Below are 26,064 nucleotides of genomic sequence, written 5' to 3' on the forward strand. Positions count from 1 at the left end.
CCAGGAGGGTTTAAAAGTTCTTATATTCGAAAACAATAAATTTGTAAATAACTCCCGTTTAAAGAAGTCATCCCTGGTAAAAATCGATATTAAACGGATTTACCGGAGGAAGTCTCCTACTTTTAGATAGCATTATCGAAATTAGTTTCACCTCTAGTTGCGCTTCGCTCAGTGCTAATGAAAAATCGAATTTTTTCTCAAATCGGCTGAAGTTTAAACGGGCCAAGAATCACAGAAGTTACACTCAAGCGGTTACACAACATGCTATAAGTAAATGTAAGTGGCCACTCCCCGCAAAAGTCGCGGCAATGAGTTGCTGAAAAAGTTAGCTTGTTAGTTCTATCCTATTTGTATGCAGGAACGCCAAGTTTTCGTTGCGGGTGTGTGTGTGCGTGTGTTTGTGCTGGTGTTTGTGGCTTTCAGTACACAAATTTAAATTGATAAAACTCGACAAAGGCAGCGGTTCTAAATTGCAACGAGTGCATTCCCTGCAGTGCCAAGTGCTTATTAATTGTGCATTTATCCCAGCAAATTCAAGCAATTTGCACCTCAAAATGGGCGAGCAAAAACAAATTCATTGACCAATAGCGAACCAAAAGGAAAAAGAACAACAAACCTGGAGCGATGTAGTAATAGGAACAGTGTTGCCGAGGTGATTCAAATTGGTAGTGTAGTGTGAAGTGCAGTGTAGCATACATAAATATTTATCTGACGGCGTTATCAGGCAAGCATTATTGTAAAAAATTCTGTACGATTTGTTTAATGGCTGTTATATAAAGAGCAGACCTTCATTGAATTAAAAGGTCAGCGAGTGAATTGATTGATCAATTTGGGTGGATAAGAGGGGTGGAGTCGCTTGTAGGGTTTTTCTTTTCCCTGCTCTTTTTCGCCTTTCGTGCTTTTCTCATTTCTCTCTTCCTGTTTTTCGTAAGATATTTGCTGTGCGGTAAACGCCCAAAAACACAAACAAGTCTTTATGTTTGTAGTGCCGCCGTACATTTGTATTTTGTTGCTCTTCTGCTTTATTTTTCGGCCAGGGGTTAATTTATCGGTGTCGCCTCAATTATCTGGGCTTTGCATTTTCCTCCGGTTCGTGAGGGTTCACATTGCTGGACTCAGTGACACTTGTTGCCCCTGTTAACAGAGCTGTTAGTTGCAATCCCCAATCTCCGAATACCTCCATATCGTGCGATAACCTTTCCGAGTGTTTGCCTGCGACTCATTTGATTATCATGTTCTTAGCAGAAGTAGCAACAAATAGCTGAATTTTCGGTTGTCCGAACTCATAGAGAGAATCTAGAGGGGCTTTATCAAGCATTTTGTCAGCTTTTAGTTTGAGACGCCCACATTGCAATGCATTGGGTTGATAAATACATACAAACATGTGGAATTTTTTTTATGAACTGTGTTTATCTTTAACCCTCGTTTTGACGACTTCTAATGGCACATGTTTAATTTAACTTGGAAAAAAAGGCAACAAAATTGGCTGTTGACGATTGCGGTCAATATAACACAATAATTGCAGCTATAAAACTTACATTTTAAAAGCCAGTAAAAGTTTTAGTGTTCTTGTCATAAAAGATTAAATATTATTGTAACTATGGCAACTCAGAATAACAAATTTGGCACATCTAGTCGTATACGTGATTTTGATGATGAAATGCTTATTTATATGTTTAAAAAGTTCATCGGTGATTTATTGAGTCAAAGAAAAAAATATAGTTATATATAATAGTTATTTTTATATGAATTGGGAAGAGCTTTACACCAGTGTTGTTACGACCACCTTCTTAGGCTTATATAACATAAGATAGTTTTAAGTATTTCGGTGTGCCTGGTAATGTGGAGGCAGTGAGTAGTTGTGCTGTATTCTCTTGAAGCCCTGCTCTATTCATTTAAATGTGCGTGTGCATTGAAGAAGAAAGCCAACGAAAGTTGTTCGCCACATTACCGGCAATGTTGTAATCGTGTGCAAGATGCGCGAAAGCCAACCAAACGCAAACGCAATCGCAAACGGAAGAACGAGAGGCGAGGCGCAAAGTAAACAAAATATAATGCAGCAAGAGCAGGGAGCACGGAGCAGCAGACATCTCCTCATGGGAAGCATTACCAGGTCGCCGGTTGATGAGTCCATACAAAAAACCTCAAACTACGATCTTTTTTCTTTCCATCTCTTTTCGTTTCCGAAGATCGAACCGCTAAAATGTCACAAAAAGAATTAGCGGCCCTTGTCGCCACAAGAACGAGCCGCAAGCGGACCGTTCCCTCTACATCCTCTCCAATGTCTACGCGGTCGGAACCGAGATCCATCATAGAGATTCACATATCCAATGACTCATCTGCCGCAAAGAGAACTTGCCGGAATGTGGAGAGCTCGACTGGAGTGGTGGAACAGGCACAGAAGCAGGAGGAGGAGGAGTTCCTCGGTCAAGTGCCACCGTTAACTGAAGAAGAGCAGCAGCGCCATAACGAGTTCCGCAGCAGTGGATCTATTTTTCTCCAGGATTTACCCTGTTTTAAGTTGCAGCAGGCACAGCCAGCAGTTGGTTCTTCGCCGATTCCCAAGTGCCGGGAATGCCGGCGGAGAAACTTGGCCCCCAAAGATGGCGAGACCAGCGTTGGCAACGATGTCTACTGTCGATTCTATGAATTTCGACGTCTACAGTTTGATGAAAAAGGAGAGCTGGGCGTTGTGGGTTTTCCGAATCCCTACATCGAACCCACACCGGAGGACATTGCCGTTTGGCAGCCGGATGAGAATACTGCTCCGACCAGCGGTTACATGGACATACAGGTCTGCCGTTATATTCTGCTCCATGCCGGCGACCAGTTCTGCTATTTGTGGCGCCAAGAGGCAGACGCTCTGCGATTGCACCAGAATCCGGATGGCATTATTGCCTGGAAGAAGGCCGTGAAGGGAACCCGAGAGATCTGCGATGTGTGTGACACGACGCTGTTCAATTATCACTGGACCTGCCGCAAGTGCGGCTTTGGGGTTTGTTTGGATTGCTTTAAGGATCGCAAGGAGGGCAAGCGATTGCGACGTGCGGAGAATGCTGCCCAAAAGGGTTGCGACGAATACCACTGGTTGTTGTGCACCGATCCCAGTGGCCCCCACGAGCACCGCCCCGCCGAGCTAATGCTGACCCAAATTATAGCAGGAGATTCGCTCAACGTTCTGGGCAGGCTGCTCCACGATGTGCGAACAGTGTGGCAGGTGCCACAGGTGTGCGGCTGTCTGCTGAGCAAAGATACTGTCAAGGATCCTCAGTTGAGCGGGATGATTCAGGACATGATCAAGGAGTCGCAGTTGAAGCAGCACACTAGCTTTTCCTCGCTGGCCTCCGAACAGAAACTCCATCAACAACAGCGTCTCGAAGAGCTGCACGCCAAGAAGCTGGAGTTTGCCAGAGAGCATGGCATCGATTACGTACCAGGAAGGGTTTGGACCAAGGAAACCTTGGGAAAGGACCCGATAACAACGGCTTTTGACAATTTCAAGCACATTAATTTTCTCAGGAAGGGACTGGCCGGTTTAAGGCGATTTCTTCCACCAAAATCCATGACTTTGGCACAGTCTACTCAGTTGGCACCTGGCGTTCCACACGAGTGGCTCTGCGATGGCAAGTTGCTGCGTCTCACCGACGCCATGCATCCAGACAATCGGGTTCTCTACCAGGAGGTCTGGAAATGCGGCCAGCCAGTGATGATTTCGGAGGTGGCTCGCTCTTTGAATTTGGATCTCTGGCATCCGCAGGCATTTTGCCGCGACTTTGGCGACAAGCCCAACGATCTGATTAACTGCCTGAATGGAAATCTAGTTCCCAATCAACCGATGCGGCACTTTTGGGAGGGATTTCAGTGCATGAATAAGCGCCTGTTGGATGCCAATAACAAGCCGATGCTTTTGAAACTTAAGGATTGGCCGCCTGGTGATGATTTCGCCGAGATATTGCCCACCAGATTTGCGGATCTGATGAAGGGATTACCCATGCCGGAATATACTTTACGAACGGGAAACCTAAACATTGCTAGCTGTCTGCCGAAGATGTTTGTACCACCTGATCTGGGTCCCAAGATGTACAATGCTTACGGCTCGGCTTTGCACCCGGATAAGGGAACAACCAATCTTCACCTGGACATTTCCGATGCCGTCAACATAATGGTTTATGTGGGAATCCCCCAGGACGGGGATATTAAGCCTCAACTGGCGGCCGCTCAGAAAGCAATTGATCTGGGCGGATGCGATTATATTACCAGAGCTCGATGTCAATCGCCAGATGTTTTGCCTGGAGCACTGTGGCACATTTTTCCGGCCCGCGATGCCGACAAGATCAGGGATTTACTTAACCGTGTAACTTTAGAGAAGGGTTTTCGGCTGGAGCCCGATCACGATCCCATTCATGATCAGAATTGGTATCTGGACGACAAGTTGCGGGCCCGTTTGTTTAAGGAATACGGAGTGGAAGGACATCCGATTGTCCAGTGCTTGGGCGATGCTGTCTTCATACCGGCAGGAGCCCCTCATCAAGTTCAGAATTTGCACAACTGCATTAAGGTGGCCGAGGATTTTGTATCGCCAGAGAACATTACCCATTGCTACCATCTCACCCACGAGTTTAGAAGGCTCTCGCACTCTCACACAAATCACGAGGACAAGCTGCAGATCAAGAATATTATTTACCATGCCATCAAGGACTGCTGCACCATCCTCACCAGAGCTTTGGATGAACGCATCGATGCGGAGACGGCCAAGCTACCAGAAAATTAGATTTCACTACCACACTTCATTTTTTTTAAGTTTATACCAATTATAAAATTATTTTTACATACATATATGTTAGATTACAAATACATAATAAGATTTTAATTTATCAATAAAATATCCTATTTGGGCACAAACAAAAATAAATAGTATAGTATTTATTTTTTGTTTAGTTTACAAATCCATAACATGATATTTGTACATTTTCGTGGATGCTGTGTATGTTCTATTAATTCCGTACACACTGTTAATCCTAATCTTTACTGTTTTCCAAACTTCTAGTACCCACGTAGACAACACTGAGTTTATAGAAGATAGTTGCCAGATCCCATGCTTGCTGAGGACGAAACTGAAACTGATGATGAGGATTCTTTCCCACACAGAAAGTAGCATCGAAAGGATCGAACTACTGTGCTACTCGAGAAGCCTCGGGGGCATCTAGAGAAGTCAAGTCAATTAGAACGCCAGAAAGCCTTTTACATTAATTAAGAGAGGAGAAGGAAATTATTGTAAGATTTACCTATCCAGCTATTGGAGTATTCAGAACATAAGCATTAAAATGACGGTGGATTTTAACGACTATTTTTGGGTAAGCAAAATAGCTATTTGATGCTGAAGGATCGTTAATAAGTTTCCATTAATTTATAGGGCGAGAAAAACAATGGTTATGATGTCTTGTACCACAACATGAAGTTTGGCCTGGTGGCCAGCAAGGAGTTGTCAGAGTTTCTGCGCGAAAAGTCCAACATTGAGGAGCAGAACTCGAAGATGATGTCCAAGCTGGCCCACAAGGCGGGTACACTGAATAGTACATTCGCCCCGGTTTGGACTATTTTGCGAACCTCGGCGGAGAAACTCTCGACCCTTCACCTGCAGATGGTGCAAAAGCTGACCGAGCTGGTCAAGGATGTGGCCAAATACGCCGACGAGCTGCACAAGAAGCACAAGTCTGTCAAGGAGGAGGAGTCGCAGACCCTCGAGTGTGTTCAGGCCATCCAAACGTCGACGGTGGCAGTGCAGAAGTTGCGCGATCTCTACGCTAGCAAGGTGCAGGAGTTGGAAAAGTTGCGCAAGGACAACGGCTCCCATAAGGATGCCGAGAAGCTAGAGAGCAAGCTGAAAAAACTGCAGGAGGAGTACAAGGCCTTGTTGGACAAACACAATCCCATTAAGAACGAGTTCGAGAGGCGCATGACTCAGACCTGCAAGGTATTATTATTATTTATTAACTTATACCTTTATTTTATGATATGAATTGTGTGTTGTAGCGCTTTCAAGAGATTGAGGAGGTGCATCTGCGCCAAATGAAGGAGTTCCTTTCTACCTATTTAGAAATGCTGCAGAACAATCACGACATGGTGGGTCAAGTACATTCCGATTTTAAAAGGCAGTTTGTCGACATGTCAGTGGACAAACTCTTGGAACAGTTTGTGCTCAACAAGTACACGGGTCTGGAGAAACCAGGTAAGCTGGCCTTTTTAAAGGGATAGTTTACGACTAATATTATCTGGTTACCAGAAATGCCTGAGCTGGAGTATGTGGCCTTGTCGAGTGGCTCTCGGCTCCAAACGCCTCAGGTCTCTGGTGGCGCATTCAACACGAACTCGGCGAGCAGCATTCAGGCAGCTCTGCGGGCTGGAAATGCGGCGACCTCAGCCTCGGGCAGTGTGGTGTCCATGGATCAGCGGGGCGATGCCTTGGCGGCGATCTCTGTGGGCAGCGGAAGTGCGGCCAGCGGCAGTATTCCCTATGCCGAGGATCCGATACTGGGAACCATGGGCTCGCCACGTCCCACATCGCCAGACATGCTGGCCGGGGCAAATGCCGCGGCGGGTCAGCCGGGTGGTGGAACCACGTCCACGGTGAAGAGCCTGCGCTCCTGGTTTTTGCCCACCGCCAAACAACAACAACAGCCGACAGCGAGCGCGGGAAATTTCGGTATGAGCGGAAGCACCACCACCAACAATACCACCATCACGACAGCAACAACAACAAGCAACAGTAGCAACAACTTGAACACCAACAACACAACAGCAACAACAACAACAACAACTGGCACGAATAATCTCACCACCAATGTCACCAAAAATTCCCCCAATTCAGAGGATACTAGCAATCAAGGTTCTTTCTCTTTGATTTTATTTGGTTATCTATTTGATTTATTATTTTTGGGTGCCTATGTTTTATGGTTAAAGTTTCTCCTTCTATGTATTTGTCGAAACTAATTAGTTTATCTTTAAAATCTACTTGTTTCTATTGTAACATATTTCTTATCTGTTCATAGACATATTTATGTACGTGCGACAAGGTTCACTTTACTCGAAGTGTTTTCTAATTACGTTTTCCTATTTGAAACCAGTTTTTCATTTAAAGCTTTTTAAAAATGTCGTACAGTTGTTAAGACCGCTAAAAAACTTTTATTACGAGCGGATTTCTACATTGTTTTCTGAGCATTTTTTGTAAATTTGTAGATACTTTACTTATACTTGTACTTTTTGTATATAATTTCATCGAATCTTAGTTTATTTTCCCAAAATTATTCTCGTTTTTAGTTGAATACTATCATAAACTATACACTCAAACACCAGCCAATCAATCAGACTATTCTCGGGACTACTGCACACTCTTTCGCACACACAAATGCCATCAAAGCCATTGAACTAAAAGCACTAACAACTTTTCTGTACGCTTCTCTTGGTCTTATTTCCGTGTTCCATGCTTTTCACGTTCATCCATCAAATCCATCGCATCCATGGCATCCACCATCCACCAACCACTCATTGATCATCCCAATCATCCATTCATCCATGCACCGATCGACTAATCGAAATCAAAACTTTAGATCAGGCAGCACAGCAGCATCCGGCAGAGGCCCTAACACCAACCGCAAGTGCCACTGCAATTGCAACGAGTGCGAGTGCGACTGGCAAAAAGCAATTGAACGCAACGACAAGCGAGCATCAGCTATCGAAATCATTAAATGAGCAAGATCATCTACAACAGACTGCAGCGGCCACGGCAGCAACATCTGCGGCAGCAACCACCGCCACAACGACAACGTCCAGACGTGCAACGTCACTTTTAAATATATTCACATCAAACTCTCAGGGTAAATGATTCAAGAATGTCAATGAAAGTGATTGGCCCCCCACCCCATTTCACCATCCCCTCCAGTTACTAAAACACCTGTACAGCTCCAACCAACAGAAACCACCCAAAAATAAATGCATGTACTCTAGGATTAATATGTAAATTAACGGCTTTTCTGTGTGCTCAGCTTTTTGTTCTCTCATACCCGATTAACCAATCAACCATTTGTAACGAACTTTAAGGCGGTGTTTGAGTCCTGAGGAAGGGAAGGCATTACATTTAAGTTTCAACTGTCAACTGTTCCACCACAAAGCAGTTTTCCCCATCACTTCTGAGCACTGAAGTGTCCTGCAACTCAGTGTCGTCCTGTGTGTTCTCTATTAGTCTCTAGTTTGCTTGATAAGCAAGTCATTGACCACATTGAATGTCCTGTGTTAACATTAATCCTTTTTCGCTGCAGTCTCTGGCATTTTACGAAGTCGCCGCGATAAGACGAAAACCAAAAAGGCTAAGAAAAAGAAAGACAACGAGGCCGCCGAGCACATTCAAGAGGAACGACTTAATAGGTGGGTTAAAAATTAATCCAATACTTTGTGAAGTGTTATTTAATCACTTAAATTTGTGTGTTTTCAGTGTGGAGCGAGCCAACAACACGCTGCTGGACTATGACGATCATGGGCGCAGCATGAAGACGCAGAACTCCAGTGGTAGCAGTGCAGGAGGTGGCTTGGCCGCCTTGTCGGCCACTTCGGCACAGGGCAGCGTGGATTCAGCCGGTGCCAGTAGCATGGGTGGCAGCGGAGGAGCCGCCGGTGCCAGTGGCAGTTTGCCCAATGCAGGTGTGCTCACCAACTCGGCTCCAGCCACAGCTCCGAACACCTCTAGTGGCACTGGAACGGGCTATGAGGTGGACGAGGAGGGATTCAGCATACAGCCGGCCAAGGAAATTGCTTGGGAGGAAGGCCAGGATAAATGTAATTAAGAAACATATTCAAATTGAAATAGCTCTAAACTGAAGTGGAAAACTACATATTTCAGCTGGCAGTTTCTACTCCGACTCGGATACGGATTCAGATAACGACAAGCAGGAGCGCCGGATCCATGTGAGCATCAAGCCGCTGAAGAACGGCCAAGCGCCAATGTCGGCCAGCGTGGACGAGCTGCGTGCCACTGTGGAGAACATTTCACTTTCACCAACTGGCGTATTTTCAGTGAGTTTACATCAGTTATTTTACAAGGAATTATAATATGAATTTATTTGAAATTTATTACCCAAACAGCATCACAGCCAGCAGTTGCAGGCAGCCAGAGGAGCCCCGGCGTCGCGTCAGCAATCCCCAGAGATATCGAACGCATCCACGCCCACGGCGAGTGTGCATCCTTATGCTCCGCTGCAGAGCCCCACGCTGTCCAACAATAACAACGCCAACAATACGAATAATAGTCGATATGCGGATCTGGGGGACATCTTTTCGGAGCTGGGAGACATGAGCATGTCGGCGCCCTCGTCGGCGACATTGGGCAAACCGCCCGGAAGACAGATACCAACGCCGACATCGGCGTCCACTGGTGGAAGTATAGCCATACCGCGTCCGCCATCCCGGCGCTCGGATATGATAGCCATTGGACCGGCGGCAACAGCGGGAACAGCGCCGGGACGCGGACGAATGTCTCCAGCACCAGTGACGGCAATGAATCGAGCCGAGAGCATCGGCAGCCTGGAGTTCCGCACGGCCATCGGGGGAGTGGGCTCCTCGCGAGGTCCCTCGCCTTTAACTATCGGTATTTCGGACACCATACCGCTGGCGGTCGCATTCCACGAGATCATACACGCTTATTTCCGGGGCAGTGACGAGTCGCGCTGCCAGGTGAAGGTGTCCGGTGATATGATGCTATCATTCCCAGCCGGCATTGCCGGCCTGTTAGCCAATAATCCAAATCCAGCCAAGCTGGGTTTTCGCATTAAGCACGTTCAGAATCTGGAGAACCTGGTGCCCAACGGAAAGCTGGTGCAAATGTATGTTGTGGTTGATAAATATTTGTTCTGTATGTTTATACTTATATGGATTTATTACAGAGATCGTCAGCAGTCCAGCACTGTTAGCACTATGCTGGAGTTCAACATGGGTGCTTTGACGGCCCTCCTGCGAAGACAGGCGGATAATAACCCGACAGCCTCCTACTTCAACGTGGACATACTCAAATATCAGGTGCGCACCAAGCCGGGAGCCAGCTCGTGTCCCTTCCAGCTGGTTAGCTACTGGAAGTGCGAGTCCAGCTACACAGCCCTCAAAGTGGACTACAAGTACAATAACCATGCCATGGCCAATGCCTCGCCTCTGCTGAATGTCACGCTCTCGGTGCCCGTCAACGGATCTGTGCGCAATGTGCAGTCCAAGCCGCATTCCGCATGGTAAGTTGATAACACCCAGAAGAGTTAATCAATGATAATATTCTCGCATCTGTGTTTTCAGGTTGGGTGAATCGAATCGCTTGGTGTGGAACTTTACGGACATCTCGCAGAACTCTCAGGACGGCGGAGTGGGCACTTTGCGTGCTCGCCTGGAGCTCAACGATGGTCCTTCAACACCGGCGCTCCTAGCCACTCAGTTCAACTGCGAGGGCACCACACTTTCGGGCATCGAATTCGAGCTCCAGGGTAGCGGCTATCGCTTATCGTTGGTCAAACGGAGATTCGTTTCCGGTACGTTTAAATATACAATGAGTAGATATAGTTTGTCTGAGGAAATCAACTCATAAACCTTTCACTTCACTTTGCAGGAAAATATGTGTGCGAGGGCGATGGTATCCGTAGTGGTGCCACACCGACTCCTCCATCAGTGGGTTCTACCAGTCCGTATTCGGCGAAGTCAAATTAGTTGCTCCGCTTATTCGATAGACGGCAAGTGTGGGAACGGAAAATGGCAATATGGCAATAGGCTCGTGAAAAACTAGAAAAATTTTTGTAACTAATCGTAAATATGAGACAAACACACATACATCTAAAACATATTTAATTAGGCACAGGAATAGCGAGCATAAGTTCTCTCTGAGCTTTTTATTATCAATCCTATCTTCATTTCAAATTTTGGTAAAGTTGAGCGGAATTGCAAATTTATACAAATTGAAGAAATCAACTATTCGAAGACGAAATGTTTTAAAATCTATAAATTCGAATAATTGAATTTTTGCATTCCACGAAATGGAATCGAAACGGTGTTGAAAATAGGACCTATTATGTATTTTTGTACACTAAATTTCTGTTTTTCACGCGAAATGTTGAATCTGCCTGCTGGGTGTCCGAAAATGGTTTTCGGCTCTGCGAAATCTGGATGTATTATTTGTTATATATACGTACCCGAGTATATATTATTAAATTGTATTTATTATGTTTAACTGAATATAATGTAAACGAACGATATTGTATGTAGCTATGTAGATATCTAAAAAATCCACACACCGAACGTTGATTTTATGTTCGTTTTTGTACACACAACCAAATCCAAATGTATTAAATGTAAGATACAAAACCTGCATTGCGTCTCGCTTGGAATCTCGATGGATATTTTGCTTTCGTCACCGGGCGTCTGGATAAGGCGACACCACAACACCACAGCACAGCACACAGCTCATGCAACCGGAGTTTGTTTCTGTTTTTCAACGATTGCCGCAGTTTCTCCTGCGATCAATTAATTATCGAATTTAGGCAAAGAACATGACAAACTGGTTTCGGTCTCTTTGGAGCGCTTGACAAGTCGAAAACACACATATATAGGAAATTAGCAGCCCGTCCAAAATAGAATAAACATAGAATGCTGAAATCAAAATCGTTAAAATGTGGGTGCACAGATCGCTGGGGAGCATTAGCCTAAAATTTAATTTGTAAAATTTGTGTAAGAATATTTTATGTTTTTCAAAAGCGGTCGGCAGCTGCCGCTTTTTGTTGCTATTGAAAGGCGGTGACGTCACGCCGCCACAAATTGATCTCAAGGTCGAGTCGACGGACGCGTTTTCATTTCACTTGGCACACTTGACTGTGGGTTGCCTTTAAAATATGTACAAGTATATATTGCATTTGCCCATTAAGCAAGCGACCACTTTTATCTTGTATCTTTTTGAGCAGGGAATAAACGAATCCAATTGATGCAAGGGTGACTGACTGGAATGGAATAACAACAACAACAACAACAAAAAAATAAAGTACTCCACACTTTTTCCTATGGTTAGCTGACCATAGAGATCTCGTCGCTGGCAAACGATAAGATTAAATTACTAAACAATTGTTGTGTTCATACAAATGCATATTGTATATTGCCCGTGGGTACATAAACCATTAATTGTTTAACAAAAGCAACCGCCGACCTAACACAAATGTCTGTTGATATATGACATTTACAGCCCTGAAATGTAGAACGCAGTGTCTGTGTTTTTAGTTAGATAACAAATTATTAACAGATGCTGGCTGTGTAGTTTTTCGCAAGTCAGACGGATACTGCAAAATAATAAAAGATCTTTACTCTGTTCAACAACATTGCACTTTATTTATATTGACTTCATTAGTAGAGCTTAGGCATATACATATACATACATATATAGATATTACTGGTATAAATTAGGGAACAAGCTGCCTGGATAGCTTGCAATTTTAGACTTTATTCAACAACTTTCTAAATTAATATTAATCGTTTTAAAATTATATGGTAGATTAGTTTAATTCCGTTTGTCTGACAAGCGCACCCTATATAAATACACACAACTCAAAAACTTAGCTTTTTGCCAATAAACAACTTTTCGGTGATCAATTTCACTTCATTCTATGCACAGTGGTCTGAGATTCCTCAAAATGGTTCATGGAAATTTCCAAAGTTTCTATAATCTTCATGGCTTTGTTTATACCTTGGGCATATAAAGAAGCATGAATGGGCATTTCCAATAGAGGTTATCAGGCCCCGGAATCCACTTGTCCCACTGTGCATTTAGTCAATTCCAGTTGATAATACCACATGTGTACATATGTTTTAGCTTTGCCATAAATATCGCCGGCTTCTGAGTGTGTGCGTGTCTAAATAAATTACGGCTGACATCATTTCTGTTAACATATTCGTAGTTAAGCTCATTATATCGCAAGACACAATTTCGTAAAGTGATTAGTTAGTACATCTTACAGCACTGGACACCTCCTCCTCCGCACATTCGACAAATTCCATTTGCCTGCAAGAGATGAAAGAAGAAATTCGGTTTAAATCGCAGCAACAAGGTCATAAATTCCCAGCCACTATACGTTTTGTTCATGTACATGCCTTTAATTGCTTAATTGCGGATCAAATAGATCATTGGATTGAACAAACAATGGGGGCTTGGGGCAAAAGGGGGCCCCCACCTCTCTGGAAATATTAATATTATTTTATTTTTAGACCTCCGCGGCTTTATTTACAGTAACTTTTATCCGAACCTCGTCGGGAGTGGAATAAATAGAAGAAATAAACGCAAACGTGCCTGGAATAAAGTTTTGTGTGTTCGGTATGCGGTTTTTCTGAAATGCGCAATTGACGCCCGCCGGTTCGTATGAATTTATTTAAACTTTTGCGCTATATAGAAACGCTAAATCGATTTCTATGAACGTCTGTTGGCTGAAGCCAGTTTTTCGTTTTTTATTTTTTGAATTGTTAGAATAAGTATTGTTGGATTGAATTTGAAGTTTACTGTAAGTTAGTTTAGGGCGAAGGCGGGAGCGCAATAAAGCATTTGTTCGCTCTCGGCGAGTTCGCTCCGTCTTCGCCAACCTTCGGTAAGCTAGGCTTAAGTATGATTGTGGAGAATAGAGCATTCGTTGAAATTGAGTCTTACCGAGCGCACGCATTATTTTCGTTTCGTTTTGCCAAAATAAAAACATTAATTAGCCACCCAAATTTTCGGAATTTAATATTTAGAAAAACGCTTCTAATTTTTCATGGCGCCCCCGGGTGGACTAATTAATTAAATAAAAGGCAACAATTTTTTAAAGTGACAGTGACACAAATAACAAACAATTGCAAGTGATTTTTTTTCTTGTGGTTTTTTTGCTATAAAAATTGCACAAAAATATAAAGTTCTTGTGAAGTACATACAAGTTGCCCGCGACGTGTGGTGTTTTTAATTATTAAAAAACAACAACAAATTCACTCGTGCCGGTCGCGAAATTTAATACCCTAATTCGACGTTTCTGCCACCGACGAGGGATGCCCTGCGATTGTTCAAGTTGCAAAAGGAAAGTGGCAGCAGGATTGAAAGATCCAAACGAAGAACCAAAGGTATTTGTGCAAAAATTGAAAGCTGAGTTTTGACAAAAAACTAGAAATATTTGTTAATTGTCTAGTGCTGAAAAATTGCACCTCGCTTTCAATTCTTGGCACATATGTACAAAATAGTAGAGCTAGATTGCATGCAAAATAAAATTTAAACAATTTTAATAATTTCAAAGAGTAGCAAATATTACAGCCATTATATATATATAAATACCTAATATATTTACAAGTGCTAAATTGATATATACTATTTGAACCAATTTGGATGCAACTTTTGTTAAATTGTGTTAAATTATTGCAATCACTGTCGCCCCCCTTGTTTTTAATTATCGTTAAAACCTCGCAAGTTAATAGTTGGGAAGTTAATCTGAGCCGTTATACACAAATAAATAAGCCCTTATATACAAGCAGCTGCAGCGGTAAACTTTTTTCGTTTTCGCTTTCGCTTGGTCGCCGCTAGCAGCGTTGTTGTTGTTGTTGGGTTCTTGTCATTTGGGCGCGCTACAGGTTAACGGACCGTCAAGTGACGCGCTACCCCGCATTCGGTTGGGTATATTGTTTTTCGCCGTCGTTTGCACCCACTATTAATTTTGATACTTCGTGCCTCGATATTCAATTTAAAAATTATTTTCGTTGTTTCTCGCATCTAAATAATTATTTAATAATAATAATTATTTAATAATTTTTTTTCGAACAAATTTAATATTTTATAAATTATTATTTTTTTGTGGTTTAATTCGAAAATTAATTTCATTTAAATTTTTCACACTTGGTCCTTTAATAATTTACTTTAATAAATTTGGTTTTTGATAATTTAATTCAAAAATGAGCCAAGAAAAGCCAAAAAGTAACCTGCTTGAAGACTTGAAAGCCAAGTTACAAAATCGAGTAAAAAGCATTCGCCGATTAAGTGATCGACTCGATTCTGGCACGATCGCGATTAAAGAAGAAGAATTAAAATGTAGATTAGATACGTTAAACGCTGCAATTAATAAGGCAAATCTATTGCAAGAAGAGATAGAAGATATAGATGATGGCGATGAATTTAGAGATGAGTTGGAGGAGCTATCAATTGTTACCAAGGCAAAATTAATGTCGCTTTTGTCGGCCTTGAAGACAGCAAGCGATCCAAAAATTTCCGGATCAGCTTCTGTAGCCCCAACTCGAGCTCGACTTCCGAATTTGGCCTTGCCAAAGTTCAGCGGCAAATATTCGGAGTTTAAAAATTTCATCAGCCTTTTTGAAACTCTCGTTCATCAAGACGACAGCATTCCAGTTATCGAGAAATTTAACCACCTAATTTCGTGTCTCTCCGGTGAAGCCTTAGGGACTATTAAGGCTTATCAAGTCACCGCGAGCAATTATGAGAAGGCTATGGCCAGCCTTAAAAAAGTCTACGATAACGAATGCTTGATTTTTATGAATAATATCTCAACATTGTTCACTCTTCCAAAAATTACGCACCAATCAGCGTCTTCCTTAAGAAGCCTTATCGATACCGTTTCATCAATTTATGGATCGTTGTTATCGATAGGAGATGATACAAAAATATCCAATGCAATGTTGATTTATCTCGTCTTGAACAGAGTAGACCCAGTGACTAAACAAAAATGGGAAGAACAGCTCGATTATGAAACTTTGCCGCTTTGGTCCGATTGTGAGAAGATGTTGAATCGCCGATATCAGCATTTATCTGCTGAGGAAACATCAAAACCAAAGCAAGATAAATTAATTCCGAGCAAACATAATCGAAGCTCGTTTTCGTGTTCTTCGACCAACACTAAGTCCGTGCAAAGTTGTAGCTATTGCAATGCTGGAGACCATGTCCTAGCGAACTGCAGTCCGTTTGGTCGGCTGTCAGTGATGCAAAGGTTCGATTTTGTTAAATCTGCGTCTTTGTGCATAAACTGTCTGCGAAAGGGTCATACGGTTTCCAAATGCAAGAGTAGTAAATGTCGAGTTTGTGGTCGCTCGCATCACGTTTTACTGCACAGGTATACCGTCTCCGAGAATAGTTTAGCGTTGCCACCACCCCAAGAGAGTCTGTCTCCCTCTAAAAGTCAGGATCAGCCTTCCACGTCACATGTTATGCATGCGACATCGTTGGACAGGGTGATTTTGGCCACGTCGATCGTAAGTGTCCGCACGAAAAGCGGTGAATACATTTTGGCTCGAGCCCTTCTTGACTCTGGGTCTCAAGCCAATTTCGTTACAGAAGACCTTGCTCGCCGCTTACAGATCCGTAAAGAGGAATCGTGTATCAACTTACTTGGTATTGGCGAATCCAATTCTCAAGTTAAGAAAAAGGTACACACAGTGGTGAAGTCGCGAATAAATGGTAGTGAATTTTCGTTCGATTTTTGGATTTTGAAATCGATATCCGGATATCATCCGGACCAGTCTGTGAATATCAGTGACTGGAAAATTCCAAAGAACGTACCATTAGCAGACCCCTATTTCTACAAGCCACAAAGAATAGATATGTTGATAGGAGCAGAATCATTTTTCGAGCTTTTAGCTGTTGGTCAAATTAAGCAAGGTCCTGACTATCCAACTCTTCAAAAGACCCTACTTGGATGGGTTGTTTCAGGCAGATACAAGGCGTCTGCCCCAAGAGATGTTGTGAATAGTTTCAGTTGTAGTGAAGAGCTATTAGTATCGATTGATAGCACACTACAAAAGTTTTGGTCACTGGAAGAAATGCCATCTATAAAGAAAATTCTATCACCTGAGCATAAGTTGTGTGAAGAACACTATAGAAAGACCACTCAGGTTTTGCCATCAGGTCGGTTTGAAGTTAGATTGCCGTTTAAATCTGATCCCACTGGATTGGGCAACTCATTCGAGGTTGCAAAAAGGAGATTTCTGTTGCTCGAAAGAAGGTTGTCGCGAGATCCTGAATTAAAGAAAATGTATCTCGAGTTCATGGAAGAATACCTCGCGTTAGGTCATATGTCTCCTACAGACAATAGAGTTCCTTTGACTCCACATTATGTTATTCCGCATCAGTGTGTCCTTAGGCCCCAGAGTACGTCTACTAAGTTGCGTGTCGTGTTTGACGCCTCTTGCAAAACGTCATCTCAGGTGTCCCTAAATGATATCTTGATGGTAGGCCCAACTATCCAAGATGAGTTATACTCCACACTGCTCCGCTTCCGGCTGCACAGGTTTGCTCTGACAGCCGATGTTAAAAAAATGTATCGTCAAGTAATGGTAAATGAAGCGGATAGGCCATTTCAACTCATAGTGTGGAGAAGAGACCCCTCAGAATCCTTGAGATTATACCAGCTCAACACCGTAACATATGGAACTGGTCCAGCTCCATATCTAGCGATTCGGTGTTTAAAAAGGTTGAGTGAATCTGCCAAACTTTCATTCCCTAGAGCTGCTGAAGTGATTGGATCCGACTTTTACGTCGATGATATGCTAACTGGTGCTGCATGCGTCGAGGAGCTCAGATCTATTAGGTCTGAAGTGTCTCAGGTTCTTCAAACCGCCGGGTTTGAATTGACAAAGTGGTTTTCGAACTCACCTGAGGACACCGCATCTGAGAGCACAGTTAAATCCATACCGATCTCGGATTCAGAGTCGACGAAGGCGTTAGGCATATCGTGGTTGCCTAACGAAGATTCTTTCAAGTTTGAAATTGACAATTCCGTCATGGGTCTCAGAGCGACAAAGCGGAACATACTATCGGTGACATCGAAGCTGTTCGACCCCCTCGGCTTGCTTAGTCCTATCGTAATCAGAGGAAAAATCCTATTGCAGGAACTCTGGCTGAACAAGTTGGATTGGGATGAGTCGATTCCTGTGCATTTGGAAACTGCGTGGAATAAGTTGAAAAATACATTGTCTCGTTTGGAAGAGATAACAATTCCGCGGTATGTGCACACCGATCCGATGTCACCGGTTCAATTGCATGCCTTTGCCGACGCATCCATGAGAGCTTATGGAGCTTGCGTCTATATTCGTAGCAAAACTGCAGAAGGTATTAAACTGTCATTACTGACGTCAAAATCTAAAGTAGCGCCGCTCAAGACTAAAACGCTCCCAAGGCTTGAGTTATGTGCCGCTCACCTTCTCGCAGATCTCTGTCACAGAATCAAACCCCTATTAAAGGTCCCTATCGAACGGATAGTCTATTGGTCAGACTCGGAAGTTACGTTGCATTGGATTCGATCCCATCCGTCTTCTTTGTCGATATTCGTCTCGAATAGGGTAGCGGAGATTCAGGAGTGGTCAGGAGAAGCTACGTGGCGGCATGTCCCAACTAACCAGAACCCAGCAGATATTGTATCAAGAGGTTGTGACATAGAGGAAATTAGCGATTCAATCTGGTTTACTGGACCATCCTTTTTGAAGAATGGAGAAGAGACCTGGCCCAGAAATTCACATTTCGTTCTCGATGAAAAGGTCCTAATTGAAGAATCAAGGAAGACTGTGGTAACGATGGCCGCCACGGTACGGAAGTCGGAACTGGTAGATGTCATCGAGGGATTTTCGTCACACCTCAAGCTGCTTAGAGTGTTCGGTTACATGTTCCGCTTTATAAGGAAATGCAGAGACAAGAGTATAGTTTTTGAAAAAACTCTGTCTCCGAATGAGTACAACGAAGCCTTCTTAAAAATTGTCGAGACCATCCAGAAACACGAGTATCACGAAGTTCTTGAAAAAGTTCGGAAGAACTCCAGAGTTGGCCCAAGTCTTCAACGATTGAACCCATTCATTCATGAAGACTCAGGCACTTGGTGTAATTTTTCGTTGTTGCGAGTTGGGGGGCGATTAGCAAATGCTCCTATAACGTACGATGCCAAGTTTCCCCTGCTGTTGACAAAATGCTCCCAATTTGTGCAGAGCTATGTCCGGCATTTGCATCTAACCAATTTTCATGTCGGGCCACGAGCACTTGTGAGTCTCCTTCGACAGCGTATTTGGATCGTAAACGCTCAGGAGGTCTGCAGTCAAATAGTTCGATCATGTATTCGCTGCTTTAAATGCAAGCCTCGACTAATGACGCAAATTATGGGAAATTTACCCGCAGATCGTCTCCGTGCTCTCCGCCCATTTAGTATCTGTGGCGTTGATTTTTGTGGCCCCGTCTATACGACATTGAAAATTCGTGGAAGGCCTCCGTATAAGTCCTACATAGCGCTTTTTGTGTGTTTTGCGTCCAAAGCGGTTCATTTAGAAATTGTGTCAGACTTAACCACTAACTCCTTCTTATTGGCTTTCCAAAGGTTCGTTGGGCGCCGAGGATGCCCTCGCACAGTCCACTGCGACAACGCGACGAACTTCGTCGGAGCGAGTCGCCACTTCCAGGGCCTTCGGGAGCGCATAGAGAAGGAGGCAGACGCCATTCGAGAATTCGCGTCAAGAAGCGGATGCGAGTTTGCATTCACACCGCCTCGGGCTCCGCACATGGGCGGGCTTTGGGAGGCAGGTGTGAAAACTGCAAAGCACCTACTCCTACGAGCGGTGGGCAGCGCGCTCCTAACCGCAGAAGAGCTGGAGACGGTGCTCGTCGGGATCGAGGCGGCGATGAACTCCCGGCCGCTAGGCGCGCTATCCAACGATCCCAGCGACGGAGAAGCGCTAACACCAGGGCACCTGCTGACAGGCGGGCCGCTATTCCCCATCCCAGCACTCCGGACCCCGGACCAGGCGGGTCTCAGTTGCTTGCGGCGATGGCAACTTGTCTCGTCAGCCAGGCAAATGTTCTGGCGGCGATGGTCCCTGGATTATGTGCTGGGCCTGCAAATTCGGGGCAAGTGGCACCAGGAGCAGCCCAACATCCAGGAAGGACAACTGGTCGTCGTCGCCGAGGACAACCTGCCGCCTCAACAATGGCTGATAGGGAGGATCATCGCCACTCACGCAGGAGAGGACGGCATGGTCAGGGTCGTCGAAGTGAGGACCAGCGGAGGAGGAATTTTTAAGCGGGCCATCCATAAATTGGCGCCGCTTCCAGTTTGTTGAAGCCGGATGGGCCTTCAACGGGGCCGGTGTTGGCTGAAGCCAGTTTTTCGTTTTTTATTTTTTGAATTGTTAGAATAAGTATTGTTGGATTGAATTTGAAGTTTACTGTAAGTTAGTTTAGGGCGAAGGCGGGAGCGCAATAAAGCATTTGTTCGCTCTCGGCGAGTTCGCTCCGTCTTCGCCAACCTTCGGTAAGCTAGGCTTAAGTATGATTGTGGAGAATAGAGCATTCGTTGAAATTGAGTCTTACCGAGCGCACGCATTATTTTCGTTTCGTTTTGCCAAAATAAAAACATTAATTAGCCACCCAAATTTTCGGAATTTAATATTTAGAAAAACGCTTCTAATTTTTCAACGTCTGTTTATTTGCATATTCCGCTTTATAGCTCAAGTGAAAAATTCCGAAAAAGAATTCAAGGTAGAATCGGGTAAACACTTCACGAATGTTCTTAGCGAGATCAACAACGAGACTCTTATCAAGTGATTCGAAAAATATATATCTTTATAAACAACTCATCTAGAGCTGTAAACTCGTCTGTGGGCAGATCTTTTATTTTTTTTAGACACAAACGTAGCCAAATGTTTGGCTCTATTATAGTAAACTGGATCACCTGGCCGCCTGATAGCGAATATATACTGGCAAGCTGGCCAGTAGTGAAAAGTTGCCTCGGTAGCATGGCAATGCACAGTTAAGCGCTTTGGCCTTATCGGGCGACCTCAACACATGACCGTGAACGGGGAAATTAATCAAATCGAAAGAAATACCAAATAGGGCCCACTTATAGGTGTGGTCCTTCGCAATTTGGCTACCTTTTTATTGGAGGAGGCTCTTCGATTTCCAGTTCGAATCTCAATCAATTATAGGCAACTGACTCATGACAGAAACTTCCGTTGCGAAAAATACGTGTAGAGGGAAATTTTTAGCCAAATGCTTCTATATGGTGCTCGTAAATACGTATATAGTATACATATCTGCCCAGTGTGTGTTCGGTAGTATATGGAAACCGTTAAACAAACAAACAGCCGGGGCGTTATGTAAAATAAACAAAAACGAAGACGAACCCAAGCGAACGGAAGGGCCAAGAAACTGAAGCGTTTTTAATAGTTTTTCCCATTTGTAGCGAAGAATGATGATGAATTTACAGTGACAGCTTGCTAAGGCAAATATTTGAGGAGCATTGAAAATTTGTACAATGAAAGTTTCTCTGTGAACAGCTTTAAGCCAACAAAAAATGTATAGTTGAGCAAGCCCAACTAATGTCTATTTTAAAATGGACAGCAAGGGAAAGTCTCTAAAAATAAAAATGTCTCAACAAAGTCTCGGAATATTTTCTGTTTCTGTCAAATAATACATATCTAAATCAAATTAATGCCGAATATAAAAAGTTTTAGATAAGTGCTGCTTTCAATATCATTTTGGAACAATTTGACCTTTTAGAAAGCCTTCTTTCTAAAGTAAACTGAAATAGATTTTGGCTAGTTTTCAAGTGCTTTTAATATACCAGAGGGTCCAGAGTCCCAAGAATATATAAAGCAGTTCTCTTTAAAATTACGCATTTTGTTAAAGCTTTTTGCTTTATTTCTAATCTTTCTTCTTTTATGGTAAAGACGAACTACTTTAAATGGATACCAAGTTCTCCCATCGAAGGACCACTGTAATTGGCAGTTACGCCTCCCAAGGTCGAACCGCACCCAAAAATTGCTCTTTTATGACACCATAAACTGCAACCCGTCATGCTTCTCACCTGTGCGCTTCTCCACTCCTTGCGGCATCCTGCCTGCTGACCTGTTGACCCGAGCCACGCCTTTTTTTCGTTCTAAAGGACGTAGTTGCGCAACTTTTCCGTGGGCAGCGTTCGATTGGCGAACGAGACAATCGCCGCCGCTGGCTGACTGACGGACATATCGCAGAACACATGGCACTGGTTGTCCGTCGAACTGGGCGACCTCCTGGCCACAAAGGCGAAGATGGTCTTCTTGTCCACCTCCCCCTCGCTGGTCCACATCCGGTTCTCCGGATCGATGGCACAATGCGAGATGACATCCGCCGTATAGTGTTTGCGGAAGAACTTCTTGCGCGTGTTATCCGTAAGAGTGATTCCCTGCGAGGAGACCTTAAAGTGCACCTCCGTGGGTTGTGGCAACGGTCGTTGGGCGTACATCAGCCGGATGGCCTTGCGAATAGCCTCGTTCCCTGTGAGCGATTCCGTGTCGCAGGAGTATAGCCACAGGACATTCGTGGCCGCTCCGTGGGCGATCAAATGCTGTTGAGCCGGCGTGGTGGCCCTCACCGGTGGCACTATATCCCGGTCCGGCAGCCGGAGCAAGCAGGGCAGTGCCAACTGACTGATGGAATGCTCGAAAACGAGAGCAGACAGTGAAGTGAAAACCGGCTCGTCATCGCAGCCCTTCAGATGCACTCCCTCCGGCGTTGGTTCGATGAGGAAGTGACGCACCAGCTCCTGTGAGCCAGCCGGAGGTTGAGCCACTCTGACCACCAAGCCGTAGGAGTTCTTGTACGTGGTCGAGTCCCGAACGAGGAAAGTTCCCGGCTGGGCCGAGGCCAACAGTGCAATGGCATCCTCTCGCGTCAGATTTGGCTTATACCAGAATTTGGCCGAACTCCGGGCGAATTTCACGGAATCGGCGGCCACCTCAATGGGCTGCAGAGCGACTGGTGGCAGACCACGACGTGGTCCTGTTTGGTAGATGGACTCCGCCGCTGGCAACTGGTTCGTCGATATCAAAGACGATGACGATGATGATGCTGCCCCAAAAGGTGTGCGCGGCGTGACCGGAAAGGCGGGCGTTTCTGGCCTGCTGGTGGGACTAGGCGTCATCTGCTGTTGGCCATTGGTATTTGGGTTGCTGTTGCTGTTGCTCGATCTCTTCGCACTGGTGGCATAGATGGGCGATTCGAGTGCCGGCAATGGCGAGGTGGATTTGGATTTCGATGGGGATATCGATGCGGATGCGGAGAGATCGCGACGAGTGCGACGCGCTAGAGTCTCCTCCATGTGGTTCTGGCCATAAACGGCGCCCAGTTGCTCCAACGGCTCCAACTGTTGGCGTTTGTGGGTCGTCGTTTCCAAGCTGTTAATTGTGTGATAATTGCGTTCCATGATTCGACCACGATTAACCGAGCCATCTGGCACATCCTGATCAGCGAGTCTCAGGTCCTCGAATTGGATATTTCGGGTGTGATACGGTGTGGGTTCGGGCTTAACATCATCCAGATTAAGATTAAACTCGAAATCGTAGTTGTACTTCGAAGATTGTCCATTTGAGGGGCTGTTTTTGTAAAGGGTTCCGTTGCCATTCCGTAAACCACTGCCATACGAATCACTGGCGTAATATTGCCTCTGCGGCGGAGTGGGCGGTACGCGGCCCCGCTCCCCCGACTCCCTATCACTATTTCTATATTCATTATAGACCTTTTCGCGTCGCTCCCGCAGCAGCTGCTCGAAATTATCTCTCAGCGGCGTCGGCGTTGAGCTGCTCGACCTGTAGTGGTATGTATTGGCAATGGTGTTCGTATTCGTGTTCGTCGAACCAGTGGGACTAACGCCATTGCCCAGCGTTTTGCGCACCAGCAAAGGGCTCGTCAGCCGGGTGGGGGGCTTTATCATATCGGCGGTACCACCAGTTCCGCCACCCGAACTACCATTATTCGTAACCGATCCAAAATCAACGTCTAGAAAACTATCTGCTCGCGTCGGTGTCGGAGTTTTGCGCAGCGGCGTCGAAGTTTTGGCTATGCCATAGCTAAATGGCAACGAATTCTCGCGCGCATGATAAGGTATTCCATTTCCATTACCGTTGCCATTTCCACTTCCACTTATATTCCCATTTCCATTCGCCGCCTGCCCATTGCCATTCACATTATAGTTTTTATAGTAATTATTGTTATTATTGGCCGCACTGTATTGGTATTGGTATTTGTGGTCGGCGGCAGCAGCGCTCTCATCGTACGGCGACCGCATTGTTTCGCGAATTCCAAAAGACTGAAAATTGATTGAAAAAATCGAGAAGATACAACTCGCAACGTAGAGTCGCTTTGGCGTTGGCGTGTCTCTCTGTCTCTATCTCTCGCTCTCGCGCGTGCTGCGGCTGGCTCTCTATTCGTGAATGTCGCTCACGGCGTTTGTTGGCCAACAAACAGCAAATCAACCTCCTCAAGTCTATTTTTTGGTCGGGGTATGTGTTGCTACAGTGGAGCTAAGACCGATTCAATCCATTTTAAAGCGCATTGTGCTAAGTTGCACCCAACCTGGCGTATGAGTAATTTTTCGGCAGTTTTATGGTAACAGTGCGTATGAGTGATTTTATTTTTATTTTATATGAATATGAAAAACAATATTGAAAAGAATGAAAGATCAGTACTTTTTTTTTTTTTTTTTAAATTTTTTTGATATTTATAGATATATACATATTTAGAAATAGTACATTTATAGAAATTTATAAATTTACCTAACGTAGTTTAATAATTTGTGATTTTAACATGTCTGATTAAAAAGTCAATAAAAAGAAAAAGTCCAGAGATATTGCGAAAGTGAAAATAAAAAGCAACATCATAAACTGAACAAACAAAATGTCTTCGGTATTTAATACCACCACGACCACTGTGGCTTTAATGCGCACAGACGCACGAGCAAAAGGTGTTGGATGCCAAGAGAGATCGCTCCATGAGAGAGTAGAAGAGAAATGTTGAGAGTGGCAGTCAGAGCTAGAGAGAAGTGTCGGTGATGTCATCCCCACTTATTTACGAATACACACGAAGGAGCCCCAAACCAAACGAGCGAACTAATCAAAACAAGCAATCGAAGCCTATACAGATTAGAGGCCTCGTAAAGTTCGATCCACGCAGGTTGGACGCGAAATTCTATTAAAGAGCCCGCATGTTGCACTTCCCAATAAAATACCAACATGTGCACTGATCGTTTGGAGTCTTATTGATAACAGTTTTTGGGGGATTCAGTTCTCTTATTGGCTTCCCCTTTTTTCCTGCTCTTTCTCTCCCATTATCAAACCCAATGAATATCCATTCAGAATGGTAATTCTCTGATGGCACCCACTGTATCTGCGGCACGTTCTTCGATTACATTCTTGTTTTCATCAATTAAATTGCCCTCTCTTTCTTTGAATAGCTTTCATTTATGTTCGGCGGAGTTAAACAAAAGATCTTTTATGCCATTTGAATGGTATTTTTTATCAATCAATTGCGGTCTCATTTCCCAGCAGGTTCAGGTTGCACTTTCCAAGTGAACTTTTGCGGCTATTAAACATGCACTTCAAGAGGCCAACTTTTTTACACATAAAAAAATATATTTTCTGTACAAATTGTTTTTATTATTATAAATATTTTATTTATAAAAAAGTAAAAATATATTTCTATAAGCAATAAAAGAATGTTTCTTCATACTTCCAATATTAATGTTATAAGATTAATTCCGAAATAAACTTTACTGCACTATCTATAGAGCGATATTTTTAGCGAGTGACACATCGTCTTCAGCACTATTATTTTTATTTTTACGCAAATGATCTGAGCAGACCAGTGGTTTTACGAGAATAAAGAAATACCATGTTTGTGATATACATAAAATGTTGTTTACTAATATTAATTGAAATACAATTTACCTTACTGTATCACTATTTCTTCCAGTGCTTCCCATAGAGAAGAAGCTGTCGCATCTTTTTTGATTTCTCAACATTTTCTTGTAGAAAGTGTCGTGGTGGGCCAGCAACAATAACATCAAAAATAACAACAAAAGCTAAGGCAATATCACTGAAATCTCAACCGCCAAGTGACGTCAGTGGAGCAACAGCAACAGCAAAACAAAAACAAACCTAAATCAAATACAGCAAAAATATGCGCTTCAAAAATGGTATAAAAAATAACTGCAAAAATACTCTGCCAATGCCAGCAGAGGTGATCTTCCTCTTCTT

At 43.9% G+C, this 26,064-nt stretch overlaps 4 protein-coding genes across 6 annotated transcripts; 3 read left to right on the top strand and 1 right to left on the bottom strand.

The window, feature by feature from the left end:
* The first annotated feature begins 162 nt into the window (after positions 1-162).
* Positions 163-11,389, top strand: LOC108102040 (F-BAR domain only protein 2). 3 transcript variants are annotated; one of them, XM_017206662.1, is made up of 13 exons: positions 163-276; positions 5,048-5,354; positions 5,414-5,974; positions 6,034-6,229; positions 6,284-6,886; positions 7,608-7,874; positions 8,316-8,421; positions 8,489-8,829; positions 8,894-9,066; positions 9,136-9,872; positions 9,933-10,268; positions 10,330-10,559; positions 10,637-11,389. In XM_017206662.1, exons 2-13 carry the CDS (start codon positions 5,325-5,327, stop codon positions 10,732-10,734), a joined length of 3,678 nt encoding a protein of 1,225 aa, XP_017062151.1. In that variant the 5' UTR covers positions 163-276; positions 5,048-5,324; the 3' UTR covers positions 10,735-11,389. The 3 variants fall into 3 exon arrangements, with proteins under 3 accessions (XP_017062151.1, XP_017062152.1, XP_017062153.1); XM_017206663.1 differs by having other exon boundaries at positions 6,284-6,703; XM_017206664.1 differs by lacking the exon at positions 7,608-7,874.
* On the top strand, positions 174-4,858 carry LOC108102042 (lysine-specific demethylase 3A-A). The gene is made up of 2 exons (XM_017206665.2): positions 174-276; positions 2,190-4,858. Exon 2 carries the CDS (start codon positions 2,204-2,206, stop codon positions 4,769-4,771), a length of 2,568 nt encoding a protein of 855 aa, XP_017062154.1. The 5' UTR covers positions 174-276; positions 2,190-2,203; the 3' UTR covers positions 4,772-4,858.
* Positions 11,390-12,839: 1,450 nt separating the features above from the next.
* On the bottom strand, positions 12,840-24,130 carry LOC108098959 (tensin). Its single transcript, XM_043209261.1, has 2 exons — positions 21,861-24,130; positions 12,840-13,066 (listed from the first exon to the last, which is right to left on the bottom strand). The coding sequence occupies exon 1, from the start codon at positions 24,096-24,098 to the stop codon at positions 21,933-21,935; it is 2,166 nt and encodes a 721-aa protein (XP_043065196.1). The 5' UTR covers positions 24,099-24,130; the 3' UTR covers positions 12,840-13,066; positions 21,861-21,932.
* LOC122320775 lies at positions 13,858-21,574 on the top strand. The gene is made up of 3 exons (XM_043209244.1): positions 13,858-14,145; positions 19,377-19,838; positions 21,554-21,574. Exons 1-3 carry the CDS (start codon positions 14,074-14,076, stop codon positions 21,572-21,574), a joined length of 555 nt encoding a protein of 184 aa, XP_043065179.1. The 5' UTR covers positions 13,858-14,073.
* Positions 24,131-26,064: the final 1,934 nt, after the last annotated feature.

This window comes from Drosophila ficusphila, unplaced genomic scaffold (assembly GCF_018152265.1).
Source record: "Drosophila ficusphila isolate 14025-0441.05 unplaced genomic scaffold, ASM1815226v1 contig_791, whole genome shotgun sequence".
Classification (NCBI taxonomy): Eukaryota; Metazoa; Arthropoda; class Insecta; order Diptera; family Drosophilidae; genus Drosophila; species Drosophila ficusphila.